Source organism: Periophthalmus magnuspinnatus, chromosome 18, assembly GCF_009829125.3.
Source record: "Periophthalmus magnuspinnatus isolate fPerMag1 chromosome 18, fPerMag1.2.pri, whole genome shotgun sequence".
In the NCBI taxonomy this organism is placed as follows: domain Eukaryota; kingdom Metazoa; phylum Chordata; class Actinopteri; order Gobiiformes; family Gobiidae; genus Periophthalmus; species Periophthalmus magnuspinnatus.
The window spans coordinates 27,547,319-27,572,693 of NC_047143.1; the positions used below are offsets into that span (position 1 = coordinate 27,547,319).

Consider the following 25,375-nt stretch of genomic DNA (forward strand, 5'->3'; position numbering starts at 1 on the left):
TAAATGGCCCAAACTACGGCAGCGTACAACTGTCAAATCTGTAAAATAAAAATCAGCAAAATCACATTTTAACAGGAAGTTTTAACATGAAATTATGTGATGTGTTAAACCAGGAACTACGGCAACAGCAGAGGATCAATCCACTTTTGAGTGTTTGTATGAAGAGAGACAGGCCATGAAAGCCCACAGCTTCAGTAAATGTGTTTAACATCACTGACTTCAGCAGCCTCTGTCTCATTCTGAAGCTCTTCTTCGGTGTGTAAAGGTGGAGTTGTGGGATGGAGCGTGGCCACATGTATAAACATGTATGGGCGGAGGCTCGGACACCACCTGCACACACCTGCATCTGATCAAGCAATCCAGCCTCCACCTGGGGAGTACTGAGAGGCTGAAGATTCCTACACTCACCACCAGATTGTCAGTGGGTCCTCGAGGTACAGTCCGCGTGGCTCAGTTTTGTTTTTTGTGCTATGCTGTTCGTACTCAGTTGGTCTTTCTTGTTTGTTGGCAGATTTCACTTCCTGGACTCTCCGTGCACCGCAGCCTCCAGTCCAGCTCACCTCGTCCTGTACCTGAACGCCCTCGGCCGACCCAGCCCTCCACCACTTGCTCAACTACAACTACTTTTCACATTTTGTATTGTTAATAAACTTTATTGAACTGTTTTCCTGAGTCTGTATCTTTGGTCCCTCTGGATGTTACGACAGGACGTTACATTTAGATGAATAGTGTGAATCAAAATTAGGTTGATTTCGTGGTGATCCATATTTTCCCAGGTCCAGCGCACGGAGCCTCAGATACTGTGCAGAGGCAAAGGCCCAAACAGATGAAGGCTCAAGGTGTGAGACTGTGGATGGGCTGTCTGTGGTTTAGGCTCGGCCTTTCTGAGTCCGAGTGGTTAAAGGCAGATGTGCTCACTGCCCAAACCTCCTGGACAGAGCATTGTCTCTTTGGCTCAGTGGGGCTGGAGGTCACACTCAGGGGAGAGATCACTGCGAGACAGAAGGACAACTTCAGACAGATCAGGTCATAATGAGACACAGAGGCTTAAGTCGGTGATGTTATATTTACTGAAGCTGTGAGCTTTTATGGCCTGTCTCTCTTCATACAAACACTACAAATTGCATTGATCCTCTGCTGTTCATGATAGTTTTATGTTAAAATATGATTCTGTTTATTTTTATTTTACAGACTTGGCAGCTGTACCACTGCTGTACCAAATATATCTTTAAATGTTCAACAAAAAAAGATAAAAATTGGGTCCAACTCTGTATGGATCAATGACGTGGAGTTTATTTGGTGTCACTTGTGTCGGGGGTGTTTGTGGTCCTCGAGCAGCTGCAGGTCCCTGTGGTCAGAGGAGGTGGAGCCTGACGTCTCCTGACGTCTTCTGCATCTCTTGGCTGAAACAGGAAAAATGTGCTTTATTTGTCACTATATATATATATATATATATATATATATATGCATGGCGAGTTATGCCACCCTGAACACCACATATATATATATATATATATATATATATATATATATATATATATATATATATATATATATATATATATATATATATATATATATATATATACCCCCAAACTGGAGGAGCAGCAGCAGATCCCAGGAAAAACATCAGACATCTCAGTCCAGAAACGTGCAGTACTAGGAACAGCAAAGATACTGTAGAACCCTCAAGCTCCCAGGCCTCTGGTAGAGGTCCTGAGGGTGGAAAAAGAGGGGATGAGAGACCACCCGTGGAGGGTGAGGAGGAGATTTTATTGTTTTATAAATAATGTGTGCAGGCAGGATGGAGCGTTACTTTCAACAGCCTGGCTTTGGACTGGATTGACTCTTTGGTTGCTATGATACTCGCAGTCAGAATTTTAAATATGGAACTCTGCTCCAAATTGGCCCCTATAACTGTGAGCCTCAATGAGTTTCATCTGACTGGAGCCAAACGCTGTGGGTGACGTCACACTCAGTCACTTCATTTACAGTCTATGGTTATATCACACCTTGGACCTCCAGGCGTTGCCTTGGATACAGGACCTTCACAGCTGGATACTGACCTTTAGTTTTCTTGTATCTCCATCTTTTTAAAAGATCCGAAGAACCAGCAGCACCACGACAATGAGAGAAACCATGCCCACGATTGTGCCCACCACCGGGAGGAACGAGGAGGAGGACGGAGGCTCAGCAGAGGTTGGAGCGGAGGTCGGAGCAGGGGTCAGAGCAGGGGTCGGGGCAGGGGTCGGAGTTGGGTTGGTGGTAGTTGCCAGGGTGGAGGTGACAATCGCTGAAACACATGAAAAGTTTAAGCAGTTTAACCCTTCATGATCTGCCATAGACGTCTGTATTGTTCCAGATAGATGTCCAGTCAGATGGTGCTATGGTGGAGTTAGTAATTTTATGAAATTTTCACCGGGCTGTCAGAGCTGAAGATATTGTTAAATGTTGTAAATTGTTAAAAATGTAAAGCATGGGTGATGTTTGATTGTATGGACTCAGAATGGGAGGTCAGATGTTGGGAGGACATCACAAATCACCTGCTCAGTATCAGACCTGATGTTGTCTGATGGGTGAGGGTGAGTCAGTTTGCAGCCGAGTGTGAAGCAGCTGGGATGAGAATCAGCTCCTCCAAATCCGAGGCCATGGTTCTCAGCTGGAAAAAGGCTTGCCTTCTTCGGGTGGGGGTCAGTACTTGCCTCAAATGGAGGACTTCAAGTATCTCAGGATCTTCTTCATGAGTGAGGGAAGGATGGAGCGTGAGATTTACAGGTAGATCAGTGCAGCGCCCACAGTGATGCGGTCACTGTATTGATCCGTTGTGGTAAAAAAGGAGTCTAAAGACAAAGTGGTCCCCACCTCAGCTGACTCCTCCACCTAAAGAGGAGTCAGCTGAGGTGGCTTAGGCGTCTGTTTACGATGCTTCTTGGATGGCTCCCTAGGGAGGAGTTCTGGGCATGTCCCACCGGGAGGGGGCCCCGGGGAAGACCCAGGTCACGCTGAAGGGACTATGTCCCTCGGCTGGCCTGGGAACACCTTGGGGTCCCACCGGAGGAGCTGGAGGAGGTGTTTGGGGTGAGGGAAGTCTGGGAGTCCCTGCTTAGACTGGAATCTGTCTACTTCCCCAAAAAATCATGGCTGTTGGAGTCCTTGCTGGTGATTGGACGATGGTTTTCCAGCCTGGCCAGTCCTGGGGCCTTGTTGTTGGACATTAGTTTGATTGCAGTGTGTATTTTAGTTCTTTATTGTTTATAGGAGCATCAAACATGCTTAGTTGGTCTTGAGAGCTCTGGAAGAATAATATTGTTCAGACGCATTTATGTCTGACTGTTGTGTTATTTTGTCTGATGAGTGTGGGGATGTACAAAAGTCCTTGAATATGTGTTGTTGCTTTTTTTCTTCTTCTGGTGATTGTGGCTTTCCTGCTAAGTCCTTAATACTGGCAATTATTGCTTTTTCTTTATTTTGCTTTATTTGATTAGCTCCATATTTGCCTGATTTATTGCTGTGGTGTAAATCCTCTTGTCGTCGTCTGTGTATCATAAATTTGGTTTTACTATTAATAACATGATTGAGCTTGTTCTTATGTTGTCTTAGTTTGTCTTGTATTTTTTCTGTGGGGTTTTTGCATTTATGGTTTCCAGTTGTTTCATTTTGTCCCTGCTGTTCTTTTTTTTTTTATATGTTGAAGATGATATGATGATTCCTCTTAATACTGCTTTGTTGCCTCCCATAGAATTAATGGAGACGACTTTGGGGAATCATTTATTTCCAGATAGGATTTCCATTCTTTAGATAAGCTTAATAAATTCTGGGTCTTAAGGGGTGTTAAGTCTTAAGGGGTGTTAAGGGGTGTTTTATGTGGGCTTAAGTTATTGGGGCATGATCACTGATAATAATGGGGCGTATTGTGGGATTTGTGATGTTTGCTATTATGGAGTGTGAGTAAGACTTATGGACCGGGGAGTTTGCTGTTGGGTTTTGATGTCACCAGCTATTGCTAAGGTCCAGTTTATTCATATAGTGTTTTATTCATTCAGTGGATTGTGATGTCTTGTCGTACACAGTGTCACTGCTGTATGCTCGCTGCATAAAGTGAGAACACAGGGTCAGGTGTGTACAGGTACAGAGACATGGGGTCAGACTGGAGGGTACAATGGTCCAAAGCTAAAGGGCTAACAGAGGGAGGGTTGGGGTCATCTATTGGGCAGTGCCTTTTAAGAGAAGTCACTGTGTTGAGCAAGAGTCTTTGTATAAATGTCTGACAATGTATAGTTCACTACCAGATATGTCCATTTATTGTTTTTATATTGTTTTTATATCCGTCTGTGCTCCTGTGTTTCCTTGGGGGATTGATCATTTAGACCAGGTGTGGTGTCTTTTAGCTGTTTGCTCCTGTTGTGATTTGAAGTGTTCAAACTTGGCCTCTATGTGCGGTGGACTCTGTGGACTGTTATGTTGTTAACTGTGTCTGATGAACGTTTGAGGTGGGTGTTCATCAAGTCCTTGATCGTTTCCTCTGGATTCTCGGCTTTGTTTTCCTGTATTCTGGAGAATATGATCTTGTAAATGTCTAATATGGTTTCCTTTAATTTAACTTACAATGATTTGTCCAGTTGACAGATTTAAAGTTTGTCTTTCCTTTAATGATATGTTGTGTTGTTTGACCAGGTCTAGTTCGATTTTGAGAGGTTTAACTGATGTTTTGAGTTCTGTATTAGATTGAACTAGAGAAACTATCAAAGTTGTGTCTTCATGAACTAAAGAAGTGTCTTTCATGAGCAGGAAAACGTCATCACTCCTACGACTTTGTGTCCAGTTGACAAATTTAACTTTGTTCTTTACGATGGATCAGACCTGGACAACTGAGGGATTATACAGACACATTTTTATGAAAGTGATCGTTAGCTTTGATACACAGTGAGCTAGCTAGCATGCTGCTGTACACAGAGTCATAACTGCAGCCACATGAGCACTAGAGCAAAACAGCTCTAGTGCAGATGTGTTGAATAAGCAGCAGTCTGCTTCTAATCATAAAGCATTTTATTGTCTGAAAATCAGGAAGTGTATGTTAGAATGCTAGTTGTTGTTAGCTCGTGGAAAGTGCTTATAAACGGTAATAATATTATGCTCTGAATGTATAAGTTTGAAAGGATCAGGCACAGCTCCTTTACATGGCTGTTTATTTCCACTGCTGACAGTAGAGGGCGCACTAACACCAAATAATAAGGGGAGGGCATCTGGTGCAATGAGAGAAACATTGAAAGAATGTACTTTGTGGTTTATATAGAAACATGTTTGGAAACATTTCAAACCTGCTTCGACCCTGAGTTCACTCTGCAGCGACCGCTCTCCTTGAGTCTCACACTGGTACATGCCTTTGTCAGACAGCGCCACCTGCTGGAGGATCATCTGTCCTGAAGGCTGCTCAGACAGGAAGTCTCCATTTTTATAGAAACGAGCTGAGGAGGCTAATGTAATGAGATGTTGACAGATGAGTTTGACAGTTTGTCCTGTCGACACAGGGCGCACAGGCATCTGCAGAATCGCCCCACTGTCTGAGAAAAAGAGATTTAATATATTTATATAAAAACACAACAGCTGTCTCCTTCTCATCTGTATAGAGATGTTACTGCATTGCATGGAATGTTCCACACTTTGGCATTATCTTGTATTGATTCATTTACAGATGTTATGCTCAGTATTACATATTCACGCCATAACGAACCATTTAATAAAGAAAAGACATTCAGACGAGCCCCACAGCATTTACCTGAGACACTGATTTGGACAGGTTCAGAGACGTCGCCCCCTTCAGTCTGACACCAGTACTGCCCACTGTCCTTCATCGCCAGGTATTTGATTATGCACCAGGGGCCGCTCTGGATGCCCCACCTCTCTCTATCCTTATCATCAGCAGCAGTATCACAGCGCCTCCTGGTGTTTCGGTTTCTCCTCCACACTTTCCACGTCGGATTGTCACATCGGAGATTCAGCGAACGACCCAGAAAGAACTGGGACTGGTCTGGACTGAGCAGCAGAGACCCTGGAGCAAAGAAACACTTGACCGTCTCAAATCTGTTTGTTTCCCTCACCCCAGACACTTCCCCCAGCTCCTTAAGTTAATACAGCACATTTAAAACGACTTCAGTTGATCAAAGAGCTTCACATAAAAGTCAACAGCAGTGATGTCATTTCTACTTGATTAAACATTTGTTATAGAAATAAAACATATTTAATAATGAAGAGAGACTGGACTGACCTTGGAGAAAGGAGTCCATCAGCAGGAAAGTCCACAGCACTGAAAACACAGAAAAACAGGTCTGAACCAGGACTAAACCAGGACTAAACCAGGTCTAAACCAGGACTAAACCAGGTCTAAACCAGGACTAAACCAGGTCTAAACCAGGACTAAACCAGGTCTAAACCAGGATTAAAACAAGGACTAAAACAGAACTAAACCAGGACTAAAACAGGACTAAACCAGGTCTAAACCAGGACTAAACCAGGTCTAAACCAGGTCTAAACCAGGACTAAACCAGGTCTAAACCAGGTCTAAACCAGGACTAAACCAGGTCTAAACCAGGTCTAAACCAGGTCTAAACCAGGACTAAACCAGGACTAAACCAGGTCTAAACCAGGTCTAAACCAGGACTAAACCAGGACTAAACCAGGTCTAAACCAGGACTAAACCAGGTCTAAACCAGGACTAAACCAGGTCTAAACTGTCTGCTTCTAATCATAAAGCATTTTATTGTCTGAAAATCAGGAAGTGTACGTTACAATGCTAGTTGTTGTTAGCTCGTGGAAAGTGCTTATAAACGGTAATAATATTATGCTCTGAATGTATAAGTTTGAAAGGATCAGGCACAGCTCCTTTACATGGCTGTTTATTTCCACTGCTGACAGTAGAGGGCGCACTAACACCAAATAATAAGGGGAGGGCATCTGGTGCAATGAGAGTGTGAAACATTGAAAGAATGTACTTTGTGGTTTATATAGAAACATGTTTGGAAACATTTCAAACCTGCTTCGACCCTGAGTTCACTCTGCAGCGACCGCTCTCCTTTAGTCTCACAGTGGTACATGCCTTTGTCAGACAGCGCCACCTGCTGGAGGATCATCTGTCCTGAAGGCTGCTCAGACAGGAAGTCTCCATTTTTATAGAAACGAGCTGAGGAGGCTAATGTAATGAGATGTTGACAGATGAGTTTGACAGATTGTCCTGTCGACACAGGGCGCACAGGCATCTGCAGAATCGCCCCACTGTCTGAGAAAAAGAGATTTAATATATTTATATAAAAACACAACAGCTGTCTCCTTCTCATCTGTATAGAGATGTTACTGCATTGCATGGAATGTTCCACACTTTGGCATTATCTTGTATTGATTCATTTACAGATGTTATGCTCAGTATTACATGTTCACGCCATAACGAACCATTTAATAAAGAAAAGACATTCAGACGAGCCCCACAGCATTTACCTGAGACACTGATTTGGACAGGTTCAGAGACGTCGCCCCCTTCAGTCTGACACCAGTACTGCCCACTGTCCTTCATCGCCAGGTATTTGATTATGCACCAGGGGCCGCTCTGGATGCCCCACCTCTCTCTATCCTCATCAGCAGCAGTATCACAGCGCCTCCTGGTGTTTCGGTTTCTCCTCCACACTTTCCACGTCGGATCATCACATCGGAGATTCAGCGAACGACCCAGAAAGAACTGGGACTGGTCTGGACTGAGCAGCAGAGACCCTGGAGCAAAGAAACACTTGACCGTCTCAAATCTGTTTGTTTCCCTCTCCCCGGACACTTCCCCCAGCTCCTTAAGTTCATACAGCACATTTAAAACGACTTCAGTTGATCAAAGAGCTTCACATAAAAGTCAACAGCAGTGATGTCATTTCTACTTGATTAAACATTTGTTATAGAAATAAAACATATTTAATAATGAAGAGAGACTGGACTGACCTTGGAGAAAGGAGTCCATCAGCAGGAAAGTCCACAGCACTGAAAACACAGAAAAACAGGTCTGAACCAGGACTAAACCAGGACTAAACCAGGTCTAAACCAGGACTAAACCAGGACTAAACCAGGTCTAAAACAGGACTAAAACAGGACTAAACCAGGTCTAAACCAGGACTAAACCAGGACCAGGTCGTGTGATGTTGAGTTTTGTACTTACAGAGGAGCAGAAGCTGCATGTTCTTGTCTCTGAGGAGGATGCTGGTTCTGTGGTCTCTGATGACAGGACGACATAAACATAAAATGGCCGCTCCTTCCTGTCAGTGTCTGCAGAGCTCAGTGGTCTTCAGGTTTTTCACTAACCACAAAGTTCAACAAAAGCACACAATTGATACAAAACTATACAAAAATAATACAACTTACATGAGTCTTTCATCGATTTATACTGGACACAGAATCTCAAAAATATAATGAAATAAAACTAACAAAAATATAAAATTATTTTAAAAATACTTGAAATGAAAAATTTTATTAATTTAATAGTCTAAAAAATACAGATGCACTATGTCACTTTTCTGCTGAGGTGAACACGTCTCATAGATCTGACTCGTCTGCAGAGTTGTGTCGTTGTGTATTAACTGTCCTAACAGCAGCATGTAGAGACTGAACAACACAGTTCACATTTTAAACACCCAGAAGAAATGACCATGGAGACACAGGAAGGGCATCTGACACACAAGGACATTTCAGGTCATGTTTGTACAGATCTGAACAGCAACATTTATGTTTTTCTGCAGAATAAGACCGGACATTTTGTTTGTGGAGAGCATTTTTGTACTTCAAAAATGGAAACTTTTGCGATTTCCTATTTGCGTTTCGATTGCAATTGCACGAGGTCTAAACCAGGTCTAAACCAGGTCTAAACCAGGTCTAAATCAGGTCTAAACCAGGTCTAAACCAGGTCTAAACCAGGTCTAAACCAGGTCTAAATCCAGCGTCTCGTTGTAAAACATAAAGATGTTGAGTTTTGTACTTACAGAGGAGCAGAAGCTGCATGTTCTTGTCTCTGAGGAGGATGCTGGTTCTGTGGTCTCAGGACAGGATATATATATATATATATATATATATATATATATAATGGCCGCTCCTTCCTGTCAGTCTCACACTTTTTTTTTCTTTTTTAGAACAAAGCAATTGAAACAAAACTATACAAAATAATACGACTTACACCAGTCTTTCATCGATTTATACTGGACACAGAAGCTCAAAAGCTAAAAAAAAAAAAAGCTTAAGCTAAAAAATACAGGTGCAGTATGTAACTTTTCTGCTGAGGTGAACACGTCTCTTAGATCTGAGTGTCATGTCATCAGATCTAACAGGATCAAGACTGAGACTTTGCCTGCATCAGTAATCAGGCGGATGTCATTTGTCACATTGTGACACCTTGTGTCTTGGACAGTTTTGTCAGCTGCAGGGGCAAAGTGAGTCAGCTCTAACACTATATTCAGACCGGGACGTCAAAAACTCGTTGGACGTCTCTATGTGGACGCCTTTGCATTTGAGGATGTCGGAGATGCCTTTGGATGTTTTGTTTTCCCTGTGTCTTTGTGAACTCTGCAGACCTGGTTGAGAGAGTGGCTTTAGTGGATTCATTACATAAAACCCATCAGTGGAAGTGATTAGCTCTGTAGCGACGTGTCTGAGTCCGTGACTAGCCTTTATGCTAACTGGTGTGCCCTACATAATTAGTTGCAGCTAGTTTATAGCTGATGTCTTTCTACGTTTTCCAGAATATGACGTTGCTAAATCACTGGAGCACAGTCTCTGATTAGCTGATGCTGCTTGTTACATGCCAAAAGTTCAACTTTTTCCAACTCTGGCGTCTGACGCTTTGGATGTGTGAACGCTCAAGATGCGCTGCGTCATCGTGAGATTTTGCACCATTCTGATGCTTGAAAACACGCTGCAAAAACGCAGAGCAGCCAAGACGCACGTCCACCATAGAGTTCGAAAACTCGTAAACTCAATGCCCTTGACGCCTTGGCGTGAATGCACCATAACTGTCTCAGTGGTGCAGGGTTGTTATTTGCTTTGTTGAATTGATGTCATTTTTAAAACTCATTGCACTTAGATGTGAAAATACTTCTAACGGCAGTGGAGGGTTTGTTAATCTGTTTACCGTTGCAAACAGGACATGAGAGTTGTTATTGCAACTTACAATAATGTCATAAAAATCCCTCTCCCTTGTTCTACATAAACTGTGGTTGTACATGTGCATCTTTTCTCTGTAAATCTCATAATGAACCTGGAGCTTTGACTTGCTCCATTCCCGCTCGGCCCTCCTCCGTTTTCTGTGCCCTGACCGAGTCATCATTCCTCCATGGAGCTTTCTGCTTATCTTTAACCATTTTAACCTTCATCGGGGCAATGGTGTCCAGAACATTCAAAACACTCGAAGTTACAGAGTTCAACAAATCATCAACATCAGAACATGAGGCATTTTCAAAGTGCATCATTTCCATGAACAGTGCACCTGTTTTATCATTTATGTGTCTCCTCTGAACAACTGCAGGACCAGCCGCTGGTTTGGGAATAACAGACAGGTCAAAAAAGACACAGAAATGATCAGAGCAACATCCACGACACTGACATTTGAAATATTTACTCCTTTTGTAATGAGCAGGTCCAGAGTGTGAGACAATTTAGGTCAATCTACAACATCTCCATGTGAACAGGCAGGTGGCAGACTCCCTTTAGGCTGATAATATTTAACACAGATGGAGGCAGATAAAATGAATATTGTTCAAATTAAGTTTTTTTGTTGTTAAATAGTGATTATGACATCATTCTGAATCTGAAAACCACCAACTTGATTTCAATTGTGCATTTCTGATCTACCTTTTATTCTACTGCAGTTGTTGAACTTTCCTGTTGCAGTAGAGAAAGTTACCAAATCTGTCCCCTCTCTCTGTCTCTGCTGCTTCAGACTCATTCTGGTCTTAAATGTTCGTATTAACCCTCTACATGATCCTGGGGTTTTTATTTCACTATTGTGTCTGTAAATCAAAATATGAACATTAATAACAGACAAATCAGGTCCTTCTTTCCCCCGAGGTCGCTCCTGTTAGCGTTAGCAACAGGTTTGATTGACAGCGTTGCTAAGCTCCTGCTCTCTGTTAAACCAGCGGTGAGAGCGAGAAGAGGCGTTACCTTCAACACCTTCTCTTCTGATTGACCGCGAGTGTCATAGCAATCAAAGAGCCAGAGTTTCAAATGTAGAACTCTGCTCCAGATCGTCTCTGCTCGAGCCTCGTGAGCTTCATTTGGGGCTGAAGCTGTGGTGACGTCACTGTCTCTTCGTCACGTCTTTTCACTCTGTGGTCGCTGACATTTTTCCACTGCGTGACATATAAAGGTGTGGTCGTGTTATCTGACCCAGGATCAGTCCAGTTTCATAAGTGAAGCGGGGCCCAGTGTTTCAGACAGAGGGGACTGTGCTTTGGTTTAGTTTATCTCACCCAGGATCAGACCAAAGTCTTAATTTATCTTATTGAAACGGAAACTACACTTAATTAATTTTGTAATTATGCAACAAACCCTCAAATCTGAACATTTAAGTAGTAAAAGGGAAGTGTTGGCTTTAAGAGAATATCTACATGTTCACCATTATTAGGCAACTATTAGTCTGCAGAATTATAATGCAACTAAAGGAAAAACAAAGATTTTCCCATCTGCGAATGAAATTATGCTTTTATTTTTATCATTAATGAATTGTATGTTTATATTGTGTTAGGAGACGAACCAGGTGTCATGGAAAACTACACGTCTGTATAATTAAGTCGTAAAGTAATTGAACTAAGTTGAAAAGTTGAATGGTCAACAGATGGGTAACCTAAAAAAGTAGAAAGGCCGTGTGAATGTGGGGAGGGGACTGGGATGTTGTTCTACTGACTTCTACTTCTATTGTTGAGGAATGTTAAGCTGTTAATAAAAAGTCTGGTTTGAGGAGGAGACGTTGGAGAAGGCAGAAGATTTCATGGAAGCAGGTTTGTGCTTGTGTAGTTTCTTCCTCTGTGCTCCTTCCCTCTGATCAGAGTAAGAAAGTCTAATACCTGTTTTCAGTCTTTTTTGGTAAAAACAGCGCGTCGAAAACAGACTTTTCTTGACACCATCTCACTTTTTTTTCACCTTTTACAGTGAGAATAACAAACAAACTAAAAATGTACAAATAAACATTTCTGAAAAAAACCTAAAAACAAAAAAACAACCCTCAGTGACCAGTATAGCCCTTCATTTCGATAACAGTCACAAGCTTTTCCAGTCACAGTCAGTTTCTTGATCTGGTCAGAATCAACTTTTTCCTGTTCGGGGAGGTCACTGTTTTCCTTCACTGTAAATGTCCTGATTAAGACGGGCCCAAAACTTCTCAATAGGGTTTAAGTCAGGTGAAGAAGGCGGCCATGTCATCAGTTTTTCATCTTTAAGACTGTTACTGGCCAGCCATGCGGTGGAGCGTAGTCCTGCATAAAAGTCAAAGTCTTCTTGAAAGATTCTGACTTTTTCCTGCACCACTGCTTGAAGAAAGTGTCTTCTAAAAAGGTAGTAGGTCTGAGAGTTGATTTTGAGTCCATTTTCAACCCAAAAAGGTCCAAGTATCTCATCTTTAATAATACCTGTCCATACCAGCGCCCGACCTCCACGTTGCTGGCGTCTGAGTCGAAGTGGAGCTCTGTGTCCGTTACCGATCCAACCACGGGTCCGTCCATCTAGTCCTTCAAGAGTCTCATCTCATCAGTCCACAAAACGTTCGAAAAGTCTGTCTTCAGATATTTCTTGGCCCATTCTTGATGTTTCAGCTCATGTGTCTTGTTCGGAGGTGGAGTTTCAGTCTTTCTTACTTAGACCACGTCTCTGAAAACTGAATATCTCGTACGTCTTGATGCTCCAGGTCAGTTGCAGTTGTGGAATATGGAAACACTGGAGGATAATAGGTTCCTGGTAGCTTCATGTTTGATTCTTATCAAATATTTGACAGTTAATTTGTGTTTTTTCTTCTCAACACGTTTCTTGCGACCCTGTTGACTATTTGCAACAAAACGTTTGATGGTTCTGTGATCGTGCATCCATGTCTGAGATGTTTCAAGAGAGCTGCATCCCTCTGAAAGTCTTTTTACGATTTTGGACTTTTCAGAGTTAGTTAAATCTATTTTTTGGCCCATTTTTCCTGAGAAGAATCTGCCTAATAATTATGCACACCTTGATATAGGGTGTTGATCTCCTTAGGCCACGCCCTCCCTCGTTACACAAATACACATCACCTGATCTGCATTAAATCCAGTAAGGATTCAAGTTCATACAGCTTGGAGTTGGGAAGTGTGGATAAAATGATGATATGGTCAAAATAATCACTTGCCAAATAACTGAAGATGAAATAATTGAACACAGACTGTAGTTGTTACACACGTGACAAAGAAGACTGTAGCTGATGTGTAACAGTGTGACTTTATTTCTGTGAACACAACAAAACACAGTTTTGTTGGGTAATGGCTTCTTTGTGTTGCTGTACACAGCTTATGACTGAACTGAGCTTCTTCTGTAAGGCCAAGAAGTCAGTCTGCTTACTCTGCGCCATTACTGACATCTACTGTCGTAATATGGTATTACAAATACAAGCAATTTCACAGGTAAAAAATTAGTAAAATGCAACTTCAAAAATAAAAGAAAAAATATAGAAATTATTATAAAATGAAAAATTGTCGGGGTGTCTCTTTTTATACTAGATATGTCCAGGGTGCCACATAGTACAAGTACAAAGTCCAAGAAACTAACACTATACAGAGTTAAAAGTGTTTGTTTAAAGTAAATGTACTTGAAGAAATATGTAGTGAGTACTTCCCACTTTTAAACTGCATGTACTCTGTGCTTTTGCGTTTTGTTTTTAAAGTTAATCCACAAGTTGCCAGAGTCTCAAAGGCCCATCTTCCGTTCATAGCGACGTCGCTTTTTGATCCTTCGATGTCGGCTCTTCCTATCATAGTGAAGCATAACTGACTTCACCGGGTGCTCCCCTCGTGGGTACATCCAGTAGCTATTGCATTGTTTTTCTGACGCACTGTAAACATACTGGCACTTTACTTACCTCTTCACTCTAAATAATACTGACCCATTGCACTTTAAGTAACTGCTGCAATTTTACTTCTATTTTACTATTTTATTGTTGCTATGTTACTTGTGTTATTAGTCTGTACTGAACACTGAATAATTTGTACTTTTGAATTCGTGAATACGTGTTAATTGTTGTTTAGGACTACAGATGGAAAGTAGCATTATGCTAAATCTGGTGCAGCCATCTTTTAATGTAACTGCACATTGTCCTTTAAATAATTAAATAAAATAAATAAATGATGTCATCATGTGGTGATACAGGAAGTGCTCCACTGTGTTTTTAAACTCCACACACCTTCATTTATAGAATCATTTGGATCATTTCAGTCCTGGAGTTGCCGCTTATCTCGACTGAACTAAAGGTAAAAGGAGGAGGAGTTAACATGAAAACTACCACCTGATGACATCACAAGGTGGAACAGAGCATTTTGAGCTTTGGAGATGTGACAGACTAATAATAAAGTGTGACTCAAACATGTGTGAATGAAACAAAACACAACTCCAGGTCTGTTTTTGATGTACTAATAATGTTCTAACATGGATTAAAGCAACAACATAACATCTCTGGATGTTGTGGGACTGTCTTGGCTGACACGTCTCTGCAACATCGCGTGGCGTCGGGGACAGTACCTGTGGAATGGCAGACCGGGGTGGTCCCTCTGTATAAGAAGGGGGACCGGAGGGTGTGTTCCAATTACAGGGGAATCACACTCCTCAGCCTTCCCGGTAAGGTCTATTCCAGGGACTGGAGAGGAGAATCCGACCAATAGTCGAACCTCGGATTCAGGAGGAGCAGTGTGGTTTTCGTCCTGGTCGTGGAACACTGGACCAGCTCTATACTCTCCATCGGGTCCTCGAGGGTTCATGGGAGTTTGCCCAACCAGTCCACATGTGTGTTGTGGATCTGGAGAAGGCATTCGACCGTGTCCCTCGTGGTGTCCTTTGGGGGGTGCTCTGGGAGTATGGGGTCCGGGGCTCTTTGCTAAGGGCTGTCCGGTCCCTGTATGACCGGAGCAGGAGCTGTGTTCGCATTGCCGGCAGTAAGTCAGACCTGTTCCCGGTGCATGTTGGACTCCGCCAGGGCCAGTTCTGTTCATTATATTTATGGACAGAATTTCTATGCGCAGCCAGGGGCCGGAGGGGGGTCTGGTTCGGATGATGTGGATGATGGGATGATGTTGTCCTGATGCTTCATCGAGCCAGGACCTGCAGCACTGGGGCGGTTTGCAGTCAAGTGTGAAGCGGCTGGGATGAGAATCAGCTCCTCCAAATCCGAGGCCATGGTTCTCGACCGGAAAAAGGTGGTTTGCTCTCTCCGGGTGGATGGAGAGTCTCTGCCCCAAGTGGAGGAGTTCAAGTATCTCGGGGTCTTGTTCACGAGTGAGGGAAGGATGGAGCGTGAGATTGACAGGCGGATCGGTGCAGCGTCTGCAGTGATGCGGTCGCTGTATCGGTCCGTTGTGGTGAAGAAGGAGCTGAGCCCAAAGGCGAAGCTCTCGATTTACTGGTCAATCTACGTTCCTACCCTCACCTATGGTCATGAGCTCTGGGTAATGACCGAAAGGACAAGATCGCGGATACAAGCGGCTGAAATGGGCTTCCTCCGCAGAGTGGCCGGGCACACCCTTAGGGATAGGGTGAGGAGCTCGGTCACACGGGAGGAGCTCGGAGTAGAGCCGCTGCTCCTACATGTTGAGAGGAGCAGCTGAGGCTCGGGCATCTGCTCAGGATGCCTCCTGGACGCCTCCCTAGGGAGGTGTTCTGGGCATGTCCCACTGGGAGGAGGCCCCGGGGAAGACCCGCTGGAGGGACTATGTCTCTCTGGCCTGGGAACGCCTTGGGGTCCCACCGGAGGAGCTGGAGGACGTGTCTGGGGTGAGGGAAGTTTGGGAGTCCCTGCCCCCGTGACCCAGCCCCGAATAAGAGGAAGAACATGGATGGATGAATGGATTAAAGCTACAAGAGTCAGTTTTGTGTGATACAGGAGCTTTAAATTTATTGTACTTTGTCTTTCATACTCACAAACGTCATCAGTTGAGCCACTGACTCACAGGTTGAAGGTGTGATTCCAGTCCTTGGGCAAGACACTTAACCCCCTCAGTGTCTGTGTGTGTGTGAATGTGTGTGTGTGGTTCCTTGATGAAACGTTGCATAAAAATCTGACTAAAATGTGATGATCTGAAACCTGAAGGTCGTTGGCACCAAACCAGGTCGACCTGAGTTTTACGGTAAAAAAGTCAAAAATCAAATGAGTAAAAACTGATTCAAAACATTTAAGGAATGATTTATAGACACGTTCATTCACTTCTTGATCAAAATGGTAGAATTGAAACATTTTTCTCAAAAATATAAACATAAAAATCTGAATGAGTTTTTTCACTGTAAAAAGAACAGTCTAATTGAATTAAAATCATTTGGATTCAGAAAATAACTCAAATATATATATATATATATATATATATATATATATATATATATATATATATATATATATATATATATATATATATATATATATATATATATATATATATATATATATAAAAGCCATTTAAAAACTGACCCGTTTTGTGTAACAGCTTCTGAAATGGCACAACATTTTTGAATAATAAAACTTTTTATTCAGTTCATGATAATTATCAGTTAATGCTGTTTACATTTTCTCCACTGTGTGGCGCAGTGGAGCTAAATGAATCAGTGAGTTAAGATTAAAACACCTCCTGCTGGAGTTTTATTATATTATTTTAAAATATAAATTAAATATATGGCCCAAACTACAGCAGCGTAAAACTCAAATCTGCAAAATAAAAATCAGCAGAATCGGGTTTTGACATGAAATTATCATGAAATGATGTGATGTGTTAAACCAGGAACTACGGCAACAGCAGAGGATCAATCCACATCTGAAGAGCTTCAGACAGACACAGAATGAGACACAGAAGTTAAACGTGTTCACTGAAGCTGAAGCTTTTGTCTCTCTTCATACAAACACTCAAAAGTGGATTGGTCCTCTGCTGTTGCCGTAGTTCACATCACATCATTTCATGATAATTTTGTATCATGTTTTAATAATAAACTGTTGTGTAATTTAGAGCTAAATATCACATCATTTCATGATAGTTTCATGCTTTATTTTACAGATTTAGCAGCTGTACACTGCCGTACAAACGTATGTTTAAATGTTCAACAAAAAAAGCTGAACATTGGCTCCATAAAACTGACGTGGAGTTTATTTGGCGTCACTTGTGTCGGGGGGTCTTTGTGGTCCTCGTGCAGCTGCAGGTCCCTGTGGTCTGACTCAGAGGAGGAGCCCCACGTTTTCTGTGTCTCTTTCCTGAAACATGAAAAATGTGCTTTATTTGTCACTATATATGTATGTGTATATATATATGTGTGTGTGTGTGTGTGTGTGTGTGTGTGTGTGTGTGTGTATATATATATATATATATATATATATATATATATATATATATATATATATATATATATACAGAAGAGGGGTCTGAAATGTTCATCTTCATGTCCACTGTGAGAGACATAATCTAAAAAAAAATCTGGAAATCACATTGTATGATTTTTTAAAAATAATTTATTTGTATGTTACTGCTGCAAATAAATATTTGATATTTGAACATCTCAGAAAATCAATGTTAATATTTGGTACAGTAGACTTTGTTTGCAATTACAGAGGTCAATTGTTTCCTGTAGTTTTTCTCCAGTTTGTTCACACTGCAGGATTCTGGCTCACTCCTCCACAGATCTTCTCTAGATCAGTCAGGTTTCTGGGCTGTCGCTGGGAAACACAGAGTTTGAGCTCCCTCCAAAGATTTTCTATTGTGTTTAGGTCTGGAGACTGACTGGGCCACTCCAGAACCTTGATATGCTTCTTACGGAGCCACTCCTTGGTTGTCCTGGCTGTGCTTCAGGTCATTGTCATGTTGAAGACTCAGCCACGATCCATCTTCAATGCTCTAACTGAGGGAAGGAGGTTGTTCCCCAAAATCTCTCAATACATGGCCCCGGTCATCCTCTCCTTATACAGTGCAGTCGTCCTGTCCCATGTGCAGAAAAACACCCCCAAAGCATGATGTTTCCACCCCCATGCTTCACAGTAGGGGTGTTCTTTGGATGGTTCTCATCATTCTTCTTCCTCCAAACACGACGAGTGGAATTAAGACCAAAAAGTTCTATTTTGGTCTCATCTGACCACATGACTTTCTCCCATGATCCTCTGGATCATCCAAATGGTCATTGGTCAAACAGACGGGCCTGGACATGTGCTGGTTTAATCAGGGGAACCTTCTGTGCCATGATTTTAAACCATGACGTCTTAGTGTATTACTGTAACCTTGGAAACGGTCCCAGCTCTTTTCAGGTCATTGACCAGCTCCTCCCGTGTAGTTCTGGGTTGATTCCTCTCCTTTCTTAGGATCCAAACCAATCCAATCCAACTTTATTTATAAAGCACTTTAAAAACAACACAGTCGACCAAAGTGCTGTACACAAGTTAAAACACAAAAAACATGAGATGGAATAACATTAAAAACAGAACATGATAAATGTCAAGTCTTTACACTGAGTTAAAAGCCAAGCTGAAAAAATGAGTTTTAAGAAGAGATTTAAAAACAGGAAGTGAGTCGGCCATTCTAACATTCAGTGGAAGGATCACTGAGACCCCACGAGGTCAGATCTCACATGAGCCCCAGTCTGAGGGAGATTGACCGTCATGTTTAGATTTTTCCATTTTCTAATAATTGCTCTGATCTTGATCTTTTTTCTCCAAGCTGCTGGGCACTTCCCCTTTGCCCTTTCCTTGTGGAGGTCTACAGTTTTGTCTCTTGTGCATTTTGACAGTTCTTTGGTCTTGTCCATGTCAGTAGTTGAGTCTTACTGATTGTCTGGGGTGGACATGTGTCTTTATGCAGCGAACGACCTCAAACAGGAGCTTCTAATTTAGGAGAATAAGTGGAGAGGAGGTGGAGTTTTTAAAGGTGGAGTAACAGGTCTTTGAGGGGCAGAATTCCAGCTGAGTGACAGGTGTTCAAATACGCATTTGCAGCACTAACACTATTAAAAAAAAAAAATACAATGTGATTTCCAGATTTTCTTAGATCATGTCTCTCACAGTGGACATGGACCTAAGATGAACATTTCAGATCCTCCATGATTTCTAAGAGGGAGAACTTGCAAAATCACAGGGTGTTCAAATACTTCTTTGCCTCAGTGTATACATACGTCACACTTTAGTCACGTTTAGTTTAGTCCTAGTTGTCTGTTTTGACTATAATTATTTCTCAGTCTCACATTGGACGTCCAGTCCGTAGGAAACAGGACCTGTTGGACACTGACCTTTAGTTTTCTTTTTGCATCTGCATCTTTTTATCAAAAGAACCAGCAGCACCACGACAATGAGAAAAACCACACCCACGACAGAGCCCACCACCGGGAGGAGGAGGGAGAAGGAGGGCGGAGGCTCAGCGGAGGGCGGAGCAGGGGTCGGAGCAGAGTGGGTGGTGGTTGCCAGGGTGGAGGTGACGATCGCTGAAACATGTGAAAAGTTTAAGCAGTTTAACCCTTCATGATCTTCAGACATGTGTCATGTTTATTCACTGATGTAACACACAGTATGTTACAAATAAGACCATGTTTCATACTTTAATGTTTAATGTATATTTTTCAGTTCAAAGTAAATGACACCGAGGGACGTCCTGTACCTGATTTTGTGTTTGAACAAAACAGCTCTAGTGCAGATGTGTTGAATAAGCAGCAGTCTGCTTCTAATCATAAAGCATTTTATTGTCTGAAAATCAGGAAGTGCACATTAGAATGCTAGTTGTTAGCTCGTGGAAAGTGCTTATAAACGGTAATAATATTATGCTCTGAATGTATAAGTTTGAAAGGATCAGGCACAGCTCCTTTACATGGCTGTTTATTTCCACTGCTGACAGTAGAGGGCGCACTAACACAGAGTGTGAAACTTAAAAAAAAGTTAGGTTTATATAAAAACATGGAAACATTGGAAACATTTCAAACCTGCTTCGACCCTGAGTTCACTCTGCAGCGACCGCTGTCCTTCAGTCTCACACTGGTACATGCCTTTGTCAGACAGCGCCACCTGCTGGAGGATCATCTGTCCTGAAGGCTGCTCAGACAGGAAGTCTCCATTTTTATAGAAACGAGCTGAGGAGGTTAATGAGGTGAGATTTTGACAGATGAGTTTGACAGTTTGTCCTGTCGACACAGGGCGCACAGGCATCTGCAGAATCGCCCCACTGTCTGAGAAAAAGAGATTTAATATATTTATACAAAAACACAACAGCTGTCTCCTTCTCATCTGTATAGAGATGTTACTGCATTGCATGGAATGTCCCACAGTTAGGCATTATCTTGTATTGATTCATTTACAGATGTTATGCTCAGAACAGAGTAGATTCATGATGTTTAATGGAAACAGTGAAGGCCCCAGTACAGAGCCCTGAGGTGCTCCTGTAAACACACCGTGAGAGGGGGCGGGTTTGTGGCGTTGCTCTGCTCGGCTCCGCCTCTTAAAGCTGCACGGTCACAATGACATGTTCATCGCATTTACCTGAGACACTGATTTGGACAGGTTCAGAGGCGTCGCCCCCTTCAGTCTGACACCAGTACTGCCCGCTGTCCTTCTTCTCCAGGTATTTGATTATGCACCAGGGGCCGCTCTGGACGCCCCACTTCTCTCTATCCTCAGCAGCAGCAGCAGCAGCAGCAGCAGCAGTATCACAGCGCCTCCTGGTGTTTCGGTTTCTCCTCCACACTTTCCACGTCGGATCGTCACATCGGAGATTCAGCGAACGACCCAGAAAGAACTGGGACTGGTCTGGACTGAGCAGCAGAGACCCTGGAGCAAAGAAACACTTTACCGTCTCAAATCAGTTTGTTTCCCTCACCCCAGACACTTCCCCCAGCTCCTTAAGTTAATACAGCACATTTAAAACGACTTCAGTTGACCAAAGAGCTTCACATAAAAGTCAACAGCAGTGATGTCATTTCTACTTGATTAAACATCCATCCATTTTCTTCCTCTTATCCGAGGCCGGGTCACGGGGGCAGCAGTCTAAGCAGGGACTCCCAAACTTCCCTCACCCCAGACACATCCTCCAGCTCCTCCAGTGGGACCCCAAGGCGTTCCCAGGCCAGAGAGACATAGTCTCTCCAGCGGGTCTTCCCTGGGGCCTCCTCCCGGTGGGACATGCCCAGAACACCTCCCTAGGGAGGCGTCCAGGAGGCATCCTGAGCAGATGCCCGAGCCTCAGCTGCTCCTCTCTACTCCGAGCTCCTCCCGTGTGACCGAGCTCCTCGCCCTATCCCTAAGGGTGCGCCCAGCCACTCTGCGGAGGAAACCCATTTCAGCCGCTTGTATCCGTGACCTTGTCCTTTCGGTCATTACCCAGAGCTCATGACCATAGGTGAGGGCAGGAACATAGATTGAGGTAAATCGAGAGCTTCGCCTTTGGGCTCAGCTCCTTCTTCACCACAACGGACCAATACAGCGACCGCATCACTGCAGACGCTGCACCGATCCGCCTGTCAATCTCCCGCTCCATCCTTCCCTCACTCGTGAACAAGACCCCGAGATACTTGAACTCCTCCACTTGGGGCAGAGACTCTCCACCCACCCGGAGAGAGCAAACCACCTTTTTCTGGTCGAGAACCATGGCCTCGAATTTGGAGGAGCTGATTCTCATCCCAGCCACTTCACACTCGGCTTCAAAGAAGCATCAGGACAACATCATCTGCAAACAGCAGAGATGAAATCCTGTGGTTCCCAAACCAGACCCCCTCCGGCCCCTGGCTGCGCATAGAAATTCTGTCCATAAATATAATGAACAGAACCGGTGACAAAGGGCAGCCCTGGCGGAGTCCAACATGCACCGGGAACAGGTCTGACTTACTGCCGGCAATGAACACAGCTCCTGCTCCGGTCATACAAGGACCGGACAGCCCTTAGCAAAGAGCCCCGGACCCCATACTCCCAGAGCACCCCCCAAAGGACACCACGAGGGACACGGTCGAACCTTCTCCAGATCCACAAAACACATGTGGACTGGTTGGGCAAACTCCCATGAGCCTCGAGGACCCGATGGAGAGTATAAAGCTTGTCCAGTTTTACACGACCAGGACGAAAACCACACTGCTCCTCCTGAATCCGAGGTTCGACTATCGGTCGGATTCTCCTCTCCAGTACCCTGGAATAGACCTTACCGGGAAGGCTGAGGAGTGTGATTCCCCTGTAATTGGAACACACCCTCCGGTCCCCCTTCTTATACAGAGGGACCACCACCCCGGTCTGCCATTCCACAGGTACTGTCCCCGACCGCCACACGATGTTGCAGAGACGTGTCAGCCAAGACAGTCCCACAACATCCAGAGACTTGAGGAACTCAGGATGGACCTCGTCCACGCCCGGAGCCTTGCCACCGAGGAGCTTGCCAACCACCTCAGTGACTTCAGCCAGGGTGATGGACGAGTCCGCCTCCGGGTCCCCAGTTTCTACTTCCTCCTCGGAAGACGTGACAGTGGGATTGAGGAGATCCTCAAAGTATTCCTTCCACCGCCCGACAACATCCCCAGTCGAGGTCAGCAGCTCTCCACCCGCACTGTAAACAGTGTTGGTGAAGCACTGCTTCCCCCTCCTGAGGCGTCGGACGGTTTGCCAGAATCTCTGAGGCCGTCCGATAGTCCTCCTCCATGGCCTCCCCGAACTCCTCCCAACCCCACGTGCACCGATGGACACCCTTGTGCTCGAACATGGTGTTTGTTATGGATAAACTGTGACTAGTACAGAAGTCCAATAACAAAACACCACTTGTGTTCAGATCGGGGAGGCCGTTCCTCCCAATCACGCCCCTCCAAGTGTCACTGTCATTTCCCACATGGGCGTTGAAGTCCTCCAGGAGAACAACGGAGTCCCCGGTTGGTGCACTGTCTAGTACCCCTCCCAGGGACTCCAAGAAGGCCGGGTACTCTGCACTGCTGTTTGGCCCGTAGGCCGACACAACAGTGAGAGACCTGTCCCCGACCCGAAGGCGCAGGGACGCGACCCTCTCGTTCACCAGAGTGAACCCCAACACGCAGCGGCTGAGCTGTGGGGCAATGAGCAAGCCCACACCAGCTCGCCGCCGCTCCCCGCGGGCAACGCCAGAGAAATGGAGAGTCCAACCCCTCTCAAGAAGATGGGTTCCAGAGCCCAAGCTGTGCGTGGAGGTGAGGCCGACTATATCTAGCCGGTAACGCTCAACCTCCCGCACAAGCTCAGGCTCCTTCCCCCCCAGCGAGGTGACATTCCATGTCCCCAGAGCTAGTCTCCATGTCCGGAGATCCGGTCATCGAGGTCCCCGCCTTCGACTGCTGCCCGGATCTCTCTGCACCCGCCCCTCATGGCTCCTCCCGCAGGTGGTGGGTCCACGGGAGGACGGCCCCACATTGTTCCTTCGGGCTGGGCCCGGCTGGGCCCTGTGGGGAAAGGCCCGGCCACCAGGCGCTCGCTGCTGAGCACCCACCCCAGGCCTGGCTCCAGGGTGGGGCCCCGGTAACGCCAGTCCGGGCGACGTAAATGGCCTCGTTGGATTTCTCTTCTGATTAAACATTTGTTATAGAAATAAAACATATTTAATAATGAAGAGAGACTGGACTGACCTTGGAGAAAGGAGTCCATCAGCAGGAAAGTCCACAGCACTGAAAACACAGAAAAACAGGTCTGAACCAGGACTAAACCAGGACTAAACCAGGACTAAACCAGGACTAAACCAGGACTAAACCAGGACTAAACCAGGTCTAAACCAGGACTCTAGGGCCCTTCTGTGTGACTCATAATGAGCAGGAAGCATCAGGCCACAGGAACAAACAGGTTCAGTCGTTAAATAACACTGACGATAAATTTAATGCCTTTTTTGTTCATGTGGCACAAACTGGTGCTGATGATGTGACACGTCAGATCTACAGACTGTGACTGTTGTGACCGAGGACGTCCTGGACTTTTGTTAAGTCTTTAACTTAAATCTGCAGCAGTTCATTTGTAACAGGAACATGTCCTGAGAAAATGAACCCGGCTGAAGACGTCCCAGTCTATAAAGACGGAGATAAGCAACAAATCAATAACTACAGGACAGTTTCATTATTAGATCAATTTTCAAAAATACTGGAAAAATTGTTCAACAACTGGACAGTTTTGTAGAAAAAAACGATGTGTTCAACAGTTTGGATTTTGTAGTAACAGACGCACATCTGCAACGGTGATTTGATAAAAACTGTGACGTCAGACGTTACAAACAAAATACAGTAGGTTTATGATCTACATAAAGCTTCAGTTCTGTGTGATCTAAAGCTTCAGTTCTGTGTGATCTAAAGCTTCAGTTCTGTATGATCTAAAGCTTCAGTTCTGTGTGATCTAAAGCTTCAGTTCTGTGTGATCTAAAGCTTCAGTTCTGTACGATCTAAAGCTTCAGTTCTGTTGACTGTGGTTCTGGGTCAGTTAAAAAGACTCTTAAACAAAAGGCTTCAGTAAAAGTAAAAATGAATTAAACTGAATCTCTTTATAAAACTTGCTCTGTCCTGGGGCCAAAATGATTCATTCTTTATTTGAGTGACATAAAATATCTACACCAGACATGGGCAAACTACGGCCCGGGGGCCACACACGGCCCTTTGGGCTTATTAAATTTTTCTGCTGTGTTTATTTAACCAAACTTTAAATAACTATTAATTTAATTAATGTAAAAGAGTTTGTACAATGAGCCGTGCAACACACTGTGGCCCGTGTCTGGTGTAAAATATTGAAGCTGATTATTTTTACTGATGACAGTTTTATATTGTTCACAAATTCAAACAGAACTGATACAATTTAAAAATTGGTTTAATTTAAATAAGTTTTGCTGAACGGGAAAAAGACAAAATTAATGATTTTTGGATCCAGTGAGATGATCATCAGATAAACCCACATAAAATCACATAAAATTAAAAGCTTGGACATATTGTTCATGTTGATCGTGGACAGTCTCGTCATTTCACTTCTTTAACTGAAAAAGTCGTTGCTAAAACTTAAAACTTCGGTTTTAACTGACGTGAGGCAAAGAAGTGTCTGAGGAATAAGACTCTAGAAAGATCTGATGAATTTAAGTGAACTAAAACTAAATAAAAAAACAAAAACTTTAAAATGTGAATTCATTGCTACATTTACACATTTACAGTGTCGTCGGTTTATAATGTC

At 43.7% G+C, this 25,375-nt stretch overlaps 2 protein-coding genes and 1 long non-coding RNA gene across 3 annotated transcripts; all 3 read right to left on the bottom strand.

Annotated features, from left to right (window-relative positions):
• Positions 1-1,270: 1,270 nt before the first annotated feature.
• On the bottom strand, positions 1,271-7,628 carry LOC129457085 (neogenin-like). Its single transcript, XM_055228911.1, has 6 exons — positions 7,489-7,628; positions 7,031-7,273; positions 5,777-6,049; positions 5,319-5,561; positions 2,067-2,293; positions 1,271-1,403 (listed from the first exon to the last, which is right to left on the bottom strand). The coding sequence occupies exons 1-5, from the start codon at positions 7,562-7,564 to the stop codon at positions 2,094-2,096; spliced, it is 1,035 nt and encodes a 344-aa protein (XP_055084886.1). The 5' UTR covers positions 7,565-7,628; the 3' UTR covers positions 1,271-1,403; positions 2,067-2,093.
• Positions 7,629-7,973: 345 nt separating this feature from the next.
• Positions 7,974-9,062, bottom strand: LOC129457121 (uncharacterized). Its single transcript, XR_008649107.1, has 3 exons — positions 9,006-9,062; positions 8,189-8,326; positions 7,974-8,013 (listed from the first exon to the last, which is right to left on the bottom strand). It is a non-coding gene; the product is annotated as an uncharacterized LOC129457121 (long non-coding RNA).
• An 8,310-nt stretch (positions 9,063-17,372) lies between these two features.
• LOC117386137 (putative high affinity immunoglobulin gamma Fc receptor IC) lies at positions 17,373-23,824 on the bottom strand. Its single transcript, XM_033983446.1, has 5 exons — positions 23,806-23,824; positions 20,720-21,007; positions 20,167-20,409; positions 19,483-19,674; positions 17,373-17,467 (listed from the first exon to the last, which is right to left on the bottom strand). Exons 1-5 carry the CDS (start codon positions 23,822-23,824, stop codon positions 17,373-17,375), a joined length of 837 nt encoding a protein of 278 aa, XP_033839337.1.
• Positions 23,825-25,375: the final 1,551 nt, after the last annotated feature.